The sequence below is a fragment of the Anabrus simplex genome, chromosome 5 (genome assembly GCF_040414725.1).
Source record: "Anabrus simplex isolate iqAnaSimp1 chromosome 5, ASM4041472v1, whole genome shotgun sequence".
Classification (NCBI taxonomy): domain Eukaryota; kingdom Metazoa; phylum Arthropoda; class Insecta; order Orthoptera; family Tettigoniidae; genus Anabrus; species Anabrus simplex.
In genome coordinates, this window is record NC_090269.1 from 429,931,220 (window position 1) to 429,941,107 (window position 9,888).

Consider the following 9,888-nt stretch of genomic DNA (forward strand, 5'->3'; position numbering starts at 1 on the left):
ACATAGACAATTGGTAAAGCAAAAGCTGTAGAGTTGAAATGATTGGAAGGATACTCTGAACAGAAACAGTTTCTAATGAGTATGTGTCTCCAAGGGGCAGTGGAAATTTAAGGTAGTGAAGGAATGTATTAAAATTATTAGACCAATTTATTGCATACTTGTACAACACAACACTGTTGTGGTGAGTGTTTCGAGGAGAAATTGGAGAGCTGAAGTGGAAGAGAAAGGCTAAGGTTGCAGTTCTTGTACCCCATCATTAACCGTATGAATGAAAATCCATATGCAGAAATGAAATGTATAGCAGATCATGGGTGGTGTGGAGAAAGGTAATTTCTGCTTAACATACTTTGGACTGTGTAATGATGAAGAATAAATTAACCTGGGTGGGTTTCAATTCATCTCCTCTAAGCCTGTTATAGGCTTTCACAGTCAGGGTTGATCTTCATGTATTGCAAATCTTCAGGATATTACATTGCTTTTCGTGATGAAGATTTCAAAAAAGTTGCTGTAAATTCTTGAAATGTCAAGACATTTGAAATGCCAAAGCAACCTTCTATCCAGAAAGAAGTTGTATAGCCGGATTCATCTAACTGACCGGTTATTCATTACTAAAGTTGAGTTGTAAGATCATAATCTTGGTCTGCACAGGCCGAGGTACTTAGGTTCCAGCATGTTCTAACTGGAACCGTTCACCAATCCAAGAACAGCATAGAGTTTACCACCCGGCCTAACCATTTTGTCCAAAATTTTACTCAGTTTTTTTACCACATTACCAAATATGATTTAGGAGTGGATCTAAGTATATGTTTTAAAACAAAACAAAGTATACTGAAACTATTTTGATTAGAGTAAGTATTTGCTGTTTATAGGTGTGGCCAGTTAGACAGGTAAGGTTGACTCTTTTGAATCACGAATCATGCTGCATAAAGATTTATTTTGCTTCCATATTTCGTTGTAAATGTGTCTTTTTAAATCCAGTCTAACCGCCGTTTTATGAGTTTAACGTTGAGATAATGCATACCTCTTCTGTTGTTCCTGTGGATTGTTTATAACGTTTGTATATGTATTTCAGTGTTGGGAATGCGGCATTGTTCGCTGGAACGTCGGTGCATTCATGTGACTTTTGTCAGAAGATATTCTCTCGAAGTAGTAGTCTGAAGCGCCATTTGCTAACTCACAAAGAACAAAGACCGCATTTTTGTACAATATGCAATCGTGCGTTTACCCTGCAAGCGCATCTCAAGAACCACATGTTAAATCACTCTGAAACGAGGCTGTTCAAATGTTTGACTTGTGGGAATACGTTTTTAACGTCTTCAAATTTAAAACGCCATGCGATAATACACTCAGCAGATAAGGCTTTCTCCTGTTCAATTTGTGGAGTTTCCCTTAAATGTTCCACCAGTCTAAGAAGACATGAAAAGGCACACGCGCAAGAGGATTCTCAGTGTTCAATTTGTGGAAGTAGTTTTAGACTGCAGTCGGAGCTAAAGAGACACCTGAAAATACACATTCAAAGCAAGCCTTTTTCTTGTTCCTTTTGTGGACGTACCTTTAATTTTTCATCACAGTTGTCAAGACATGAGAATACACATTCCGAAAATAGACCTTTCTCTTGCTCTATATGTGGAAATTCATTTAGAAGTAAGGGAGGGCTAACATTCCATTCTTCTTCCCATACTGGTGAAAGGCCATTCCAATGTAATATCTGCGGGAGGTCGTTTACAAGAACATCGTACCTTAAACGCCATAATCTTGTTCACACAGGATTAAAGCCGCACAAATGTTCTATATGTGGTAGGGCATTTTCGAGCGCACATAATTTGACTAACCACACATTTATCCATAGCGATAGTTTGGCTTTTTCCTGTAGTACTTGTGGTAAAGCCTTTAGAAGTAAGGATTCTCTCCGAAAGCACTCATTGACACATACGACTGTGAAATCTTAATCCTATATAACGTGTGGTGAAGCATTCAAATTGAAATCTACCTTGAAAGCACACATTTTAATTCATGTGAAACATAGACATTCCCACGTAGCATGTGTGTAATACTTCTGACGCATACAATCACTTTCACAGCTTCATTGCATGTGTTGTTAAATGTGATTTGAAACTTTCAAAATTCACAATTTGGAGTCTGGCAGCTCTAAAATAGTGTAACTGCCTTATTGTAGGTTATGATCTTCATTTTTGTGTTGACATTTAACTAATAAGATAGTGTTTGAGGGATGTTCCACTATTCATCACATTGTAAAATATATTAATTTATTAGAAGACTGGTTTTGGCTCCCTTGAAGTCATCATCAGTTCTTATTGAAAATTGGTTCATGTTTACATTACAATTCAAGGTAATGTTTTGCAACCCATTGATGTGTTTCCAGGTAATTGCCTTTAGGTGTATAATTTTTCATTATGATGATTGTTATCAGATTCCCCTTGAGTTAATTTTCGACAAGGACTGATGATGACTCCAAGGGAGTTGAAACCGGTCTTCTTATAAATTATTATATTTTATGATGTGTTGAATGGTGGAACATCCCTCAAACTCGATCTTAACTGCCTTTACCTAGTGAAAAATTGTATGCACTTCATTCTCTACATACTGTTATATAGTATAAATGATATAAGGGACTGGAAGCAGAAGAATTTTATTAATGATGTTATAATATATAGGGTAATAAATAAGTTACGAGATTCTGATCGTCTGCAAAATAACTTGGAGTGTTCTGTGATGTACAGCAGGAAATGGTATGATGGCAAACTGGATGAATATTCTGGTTGAGTGTTTCACAAATTAGAAAAGTCCTCTCAAATTTAATTACTGCATTGATGGTTTAAAAGTACATCATGAGGATCATTGTATGCGTCTAGGTTGGTGTAGTTTCATAAACTGGGTTTTAAATAATGGTCACAAATCTCTTTGTAGGATTATGAGGTTATTTATGGGTTCTATAAAGGATATAAAAGAGAGGGCATCTAAGTTCTTGGCAGGATGATGACTAGATTATTGTTCCAGTGTTTGGGACCATCACCGACATTAGTTGATTTGAGCCAGAAATAATCTATTGAAAAACAGCTGGTTTTTTGGGTGTGATTTTCAGCAAAATTTGGACTGATAATACTTGGGAGTAAAAAGATATAAACAGATGGGCTGCTTGACTACTCTGTATGTTCAATTGTGTTGGTACAGAGATTGCATGGAATGAGAGTAGAGGAATAAGTTTGAGTAGTGTTTTTAAAAGTACGAAAGATCAAGTATGAAGATAAAGATAATTCAGTATGGTAAATTGGGGCAAATATTCATTTTCAGATAGAGGAGCTAGGGATTGGAATAATTTTCCAAGGAAGATGTACCATGAATTTCAAAATTCTTTGAACTTGCTTAAGAAAAGGCTAGATAAACATCTGATAGAGAAACTGCCACTTAAAAGTCTATCAGTTGATTGATTGATTGATTGATTGATTGATTGATTTATCGACCATTTGACATAAAGTTCATTGCCACATTTAATTAAGGCATTTTTCTTCGAGGTAGTGTTTGGGGTATTGCATTTCTCAAAGTTCTTCCAGATAGAATATTCCCTCGATTGGCTGACTGTGGAGGTTATTTGGTGATAGGGTTGATGAAATTAATTTTCTAATATGAGAAACCTCTGTGTTATAGTTTAATGTGTATCCCTTGGCTAATGTATCCATATGTCTACTGATGTGAACATAATCACTTGTACAAGATCATTGACATTGCTAGTCCACTTTTCATATAGGGTTTAATATAGGATTTATGTTAAGAATATTTTTCGTGATGAGTCGCAGTTTTGTGCCAATGGTACTTTGCTTGGTACCATTGTAAGGTGTATCTAAGGTTTGCAGTAAATCAGTCCGGTGTTAGGATCCCCGGGCCATGAATTTCTACCACATGTTGATTTTTAAAGTTCATTGAAGCATTCCACAACACTAGCTTTTGGATCCCTGCAGGAGGAACAGTCGTGAACACCTAGAGTTTTTAGGCAGGCAATAAAAATCCTTGTTGAAGTAATCTTTACTTTAATCGGTTTGTAGAAGTTTAGTTGACATTTTAATCTCTGAATGATACTTTTGAATGCTGCAGTGACCACAGTGGTTGATTTATTACCTACCAGTTCTGCAAAAGCCAGTTTGGAACAGGTATCTTTAATGGTGAGCACGCACTCAACTCCATCATCACTTTTGCTATAGGGGAACATTTCAATGAGATGACTTGCCAGGAATCATCAACTCCACATGAAATAATGAAATAGTCTTGTGATGGGGATAGTTACGGTGAGCTGGTCTGTGAAACCCATGAGCAATTGCTGCTTTGATAGGGGAAGTCTTATTATAAGCTATAAATTTAATTTTGTCTGTATTAAATTGCAATGATAAGAAGTACAAATTCAATACAGTATATCAAGTAAATGATATTACATCGGTGTTGGGACTAGTTTCAGCCACTTATTGGCCATCTTCAGCCAAATAAAAATTAAACAGATTATGTGATAACTAAATCATATATATACCAAACAAATACAGTGTTGCAGGAATAATTATATTATTAAAATACATATAATAACAAAAATCATAGGTATGATGTCATAGTATGATGTCTTTTATTTGACTTACAACCTCAGGCAAAGAAGTAAATCTCTAATGTCTGATATAGAACAAGCACTGACTTGCAGGAGGAAGGAGACAGCCCATGTAAATAAAGGAGTGGATAGGAAACAAGGCTTGTGACGTTGATGTTTTCTTCCTCTTCTGCTTCTTCTGGAATGGGTAGCTTTGAACCATGCAAATTCAACACTTTCTAACCTTCCTGTTAGCCTAGTATTCCTTCATGTGCAACAATTGGATCTGTTTTCCTTGCTTTGACCATGTAAGGTAACTTAGGGAGATCCCGACATGAGGGAGAACTCGACACTTTTAAGCTTAGCGCCACTGGTGACCACAGTACTCTATAGGTCGAACTAGTAACTACATGTATTGGAGCCATAGGGTGTTGTGCTCATTGTGATCCTGGTAGCAGACGATTATCACTATAAATACAAGACATCTGAATAGTTGAAGGTGAGTATGTAAGTGATATGTGATGGAAAAGTAATGTACTATAAGATAATGAGTAGGTTGTATAATGAAATACGTAGATATGCGATATTTTTAAGACAATGTTTGAGGTTAGGCGCACAAAGCACGTTTTGGAGAAATCGCCAATCATTCAGCGTGGTAAGTGCTGCCACCTCTTGCCTGCCAATGTAACTCGGGGAGATGTCGACATGACAAGCGTGGGAGATCCCGACACTCCCGGGAAAAGGGATCACTAAAGATAATTTTGGAGACCTTCTAAAGATGGCTTGGGACAAATCGGCAACAGCAGGAAATTTTACCGGCGGATTTAGGAAATGTGGCATTTATCCGTACAATCCCGATATCCTCCAAGAAGACATTTTTGAATACGACCTTGTGCTAGACGAAAATGGTTCAAATCACGTACATGTTGGAGAAGATATTGCTGTAGAAGCTAAGGCCAGTAGTCCTACATTATCACAGGAACATGAAGCCTCACCTGCATTTACACCTCCGAGTTGCTCAGTGCAGGAGTTATCTCCTGTTCCAATATTAAGACTCTTATCTGGAAAAGGAAGTGTAAGAAGAGTGCAAGAATCCGCCATGGTGACTTCTCAGGATTAGTTTCTCAAGCAGTCGTAATTGCTCGGAGAATTACTGCGCAGTATATGATGGCTATTTCTATGACGACAACCGAAATGAGGCATGGGTCCAGTGTAGTGGGGAATGCAGGAAATGGTTCCACGAGATGTGTGTGGAAAATGGAAATGACGAACAGTTTATATGTGCCCACTGTGTACAATAGTTGTGTAACTCTTCCGAGGTCCTACCTAGTGTCAGGTTCTCCCTAAGTGCAGGAGAAGTGGACATTTTTGCATCGTTTATTTATTTTCTAATTTACAATGATATGAAGTGTTATTTTTTGCCATAAATAATAGAAAACATACACTAACTGTGTACAAACTCACCAGATAAAAATTGAACTATTTTGCAAATAAAGCCTGATCAAAATTACAGGTTTTTGCTTAGCGTGTCGAGATATCCCTAAATGACCTTATGTTGTTTAGTCTTCTCTTCTTCCTCCTCGAATCCCCGCGCGTGAGTGATTTTTGTGATTTCATTCCGGTCAAGTAGGTTCGGTCATGCTAATGCCTTCAGGTCTTTTTCTTTAAGCTTGTACCAATTCGGTCTAGTAGCCTTGTTCTTTAAGAATGTATGTATTTTGTGTGTTAGTCTGTTTGAGCCCATTCTTTCTAAGTGTTGTATGAATAGAATTCTTAACATTTTTATTGTGTCTGTGATTTTGGGAATCTTTTATATATTTCTGTGTTTAGGCTTTGGATAATGTACACCATCTTTGGTTCTTGGCCCAAAGATTTTTCTCATTATTTTACATTCTTTCACTTCTATTTGGTGCTTTAGTGTTTATTGTTGGAGATTGAGTGTCTCTGAATCATAGAGGGCTTCAGGTTTGATTGCAGTTGTATAATGTTGGATTTTGCAGTTCCAGGAGAGGCTTTTTTTGTTGTACATATTTTTTGTTAACTGAAAAGCAATCTCCATTTTCTGGAGTCTCGATTCAATAGATTTCTTTTCGTTACAGTTTGCTGTAGTCCCTTCACCTAAATACTTAAATTTATTTGCTATAGTCCATTCACCTAAATACTTAATTTTATTTACTCTAAAGATCTTGTTATTGCCAATTAGAAGTTCATTTGATGCGATTTTGATGTCGGTCATAAGTTTTTTTTTCAAACAAGATTTGTGTTCTAATTTTCACTGTTGGTTCTTGTAGTAGTTCAAGTTGTTTTTGTGCATCAGAGATATCTTGGGCAATTAGTGCTATGTCATCAGCAAGTGCTAAGCAGTCTAATTTTATGCCTTTCAGTTTAAGCCCCAGTCAGTGGGTTCTCAAGTGGACAATTGAGAAGCAACGGGGATTGTCCATCACCTTGTGATACTCCTGTGTCTATTTGAAATTCTGTGCTCTATTTTCCCATAAACTTCACCTTGGATTGTATGCTTTTCTGAAGTCAATGAATTTGATGACATAATTCTTGTTTGATGAACTGTGGAAATATTTCATAGAGGTTTTTAGATTAATAATTTGCTGTATGCATGATCATCCTTTTCTGAATCCACCTTGACATTTTCTGACTTTTGGATCCAGTTGAGATTCTGCATGGTTCAAGAGAGCTTTGGATAGAATTTTATTGGCTATTGACAGCAGTAAAATTCCACAATAATTGTTGGGGCCTGGTTTACTTCCATTTTGCAGTAATTTTTTCAGTTCACCAGATTTGATTCATAGTTTCTTTGAGATTGGGTGAGTTGGCCATGCGGTTAGAGTCGCGCAGCTGTGATCTTGCATCTGGGACATAGTGGGTTTGAGCCCCACTGTTGGCAGCCCTCAAGATGGTTTTCCATGCTTTCCCATTTTTACACCAGGCAAATGCTGGGGCTGTACTTTAATTAAGGCCACAGCTGCTTCCTTCCCACTCGTAGGTCTTTCATATTCCATCGTCACCATAAGACCTATCTGTGTTGGTGCGACGTAAAGGAAATTATAAAAATTCTTTGAGTTATTTTTGGTGTTTTATTATAAGAGAAAATGAAATGGGTATAACTTTACAATTTTTGAAGACATCCCCAAGGATGGTTTCTTCTAAGTGTGGGATAAAGTCACAGCAAGAAGAGGCACAAATGAAATAGCCACTTTTGTTCACGATTGTCTAGTTTCATACTATGCTCAAGTGAATGATGTTATTTTGTGCATTGACAATTTTGCAGGGCAAAATAAGAACCAGTACACAGCCTGCATGTACTTGCATACTCTTTTCAGTTATGACGTTAATTCAGTGACGTGTGTTTCTCATCACAAGGCATACACAGAATGCTGGTGACAGTATGCATTCTATGGTAGAAAAACAGAAGAAGTGTACTTTAAAATCTGGGCCAATTTACATTCCTAGCCAGTGGATTCCTATCTTGCAAATGGATAAAATGAAAGGTAATCCCTACAAAGTGAAACAGGTGGCAATATCTGACTTCATGGATTTCAGGAAACTATCAGAAGAAATGGGTTGAAACATTGTCATTGGATGGAGATGGGGAGAAAGTAAAATGGGTTGACATGAGAGTACTGAGGGTAGAAAAGAACCTAGAGTACACTATACTTTACAAAACATATTACAGGTTGGAAGAATATAAGATAATCAGTATTAGAAAGAGGCAAAGAGTCCGACCATATCATTCTAACTCCAGTGTTAGATCTCTGAAGCTAAAAAACAGGACCTGATTACCCATTGCAAACGAAATGTATTTCTAGAAGTGCATCATGAATATTTCCAGGCACTTTCTGCTACTAACAATAATGATGAGGAAACCTGTGATTCAGATTAAAACGGTATCATAAAAGTGTAACCCAATAATTTAATTAAACAATATGAGAAAAAAATTATGTTGGTAATTATGTCTTAAGTATTATGGCTGTGAGGAATGTATATGTTGTAAACTGTTGTATGTCATAAAACATTATTTTAATGCTTTCGGAAATAATCACATTATATAATAAATTTGAACAGTTGTGAAATGCCGAAATGCATTCTTTTTAAAATAATCCCAAGTCTGTAGTTCAAAAATTGAATTTTATACAGACAGAGATACATCAAAAACATTGTTCCTGATTAGTCAACCATTTGGATTTATAACACTTTAGAATTTGGGGTGCGATATAGTTTGTTTCATTTCACATTAGGTGGTATAGCTTTCAATTTTTTATTTGTTATTCCTATATTGTTATTGCAGGTGGAATGATAAAGGTGACTGTTTTTAAATGTGTTCCAACCATGTGTCAGATCTGAGCAAGTCCAAATTTTAAAACTAAACATTGGAATGTTTTATACATACATTGATTATAAATTTCAGAATTTTTTATTTCCAAGGAAAAGTAAGATAAATTTCTCTCAGCTCGGGATTGTTGGAAAATTGTATTCTTGTTTGCGTAGTGATGTTTTTATGCAGTATGACTGAAACACGTAAATGAATTCACCTTTTCATTTCAGTTTATATTTGTATTAGGTAGAATAATACAAATTAGCAGCTGGCTGATGCAGGGAAAGTCATGCTACATAGCATTTTTAAAAATGCTTTACTTTTGTTTTTTTATGTTTTTCTTAAATTTTTGTTTTTGGTTTTTAAGAATTTATTTGGTTTATCTAACTTTGGCTTAGTCAACTACGGTTCATCACTAGAAATATCAGTTCCCAATGCGCTCCAATTGCTTTCACAGTCAGATATTTCAAGACCGACTACAACTGGCTGGACTTGAATCTCCTGAGCGAGGTGGTGTTTTTTACCACTATTCTTTTCAATTTCCATTGCATGTTTTACATATTTTTTCTGAGATCATGCATTAAGGACACCAAGAATTGTTTACAGATGAAACTGACATTAAAATATGTTGGCATCTAAATTCGCTCCATTACAAGGTTTCCAAATGGAGTTTCATATTTATAATTAGGATACCTTATGGAATAGATTATATAATGAATACACGGCATACCTCAAACATTTTCATGGTAAAGCAATATTTTCACTTCCTTATGCTACCATCAAGCTAAGCATTTTCCTACCAATTAGGTACACTTTTTTCAGAAACTGGTGATCAGAATCCAGCAATATTCTTATGGAATATTCCTAAGACCTGTTTCGACATATTCGGTGAGAATAAAATTTACACTGTCCCTTCTTTCATAAATAAATAAATAAAGAAAGAAAGAAAGAAATAAGTAAATAAATAAATAAA

At 36.0% G+C, this 9,888-nt stretch overlaps 1 protein-coding gene across 1 annotated transcript in view; it reads left to right on the forward strand.

Moving 5' to 3' along the window:
* LOC136875052 (zinc finger protein 852) overlaps positions 1–8,944 on the forward strand; it is a 91,445-nt gene extending 82,501 nt beyond the window's left edge. Inside the window, exons 5-6 of the mRNA XM_068227875.1 lie at positions 1,073–1,284; positions 8,889–8,944. Of these exons, the coding sequence (XP_068083976.1) occupies positions 1,073–1,284; positions 8,889–8,944 (268 nt within the window). The remainder of the gene's footprint in view (positions 1–1,072; positions 1,285–8,888) is intronic.
* Positions 8,945–9,888: the final 944 nt, after the last annotated feature.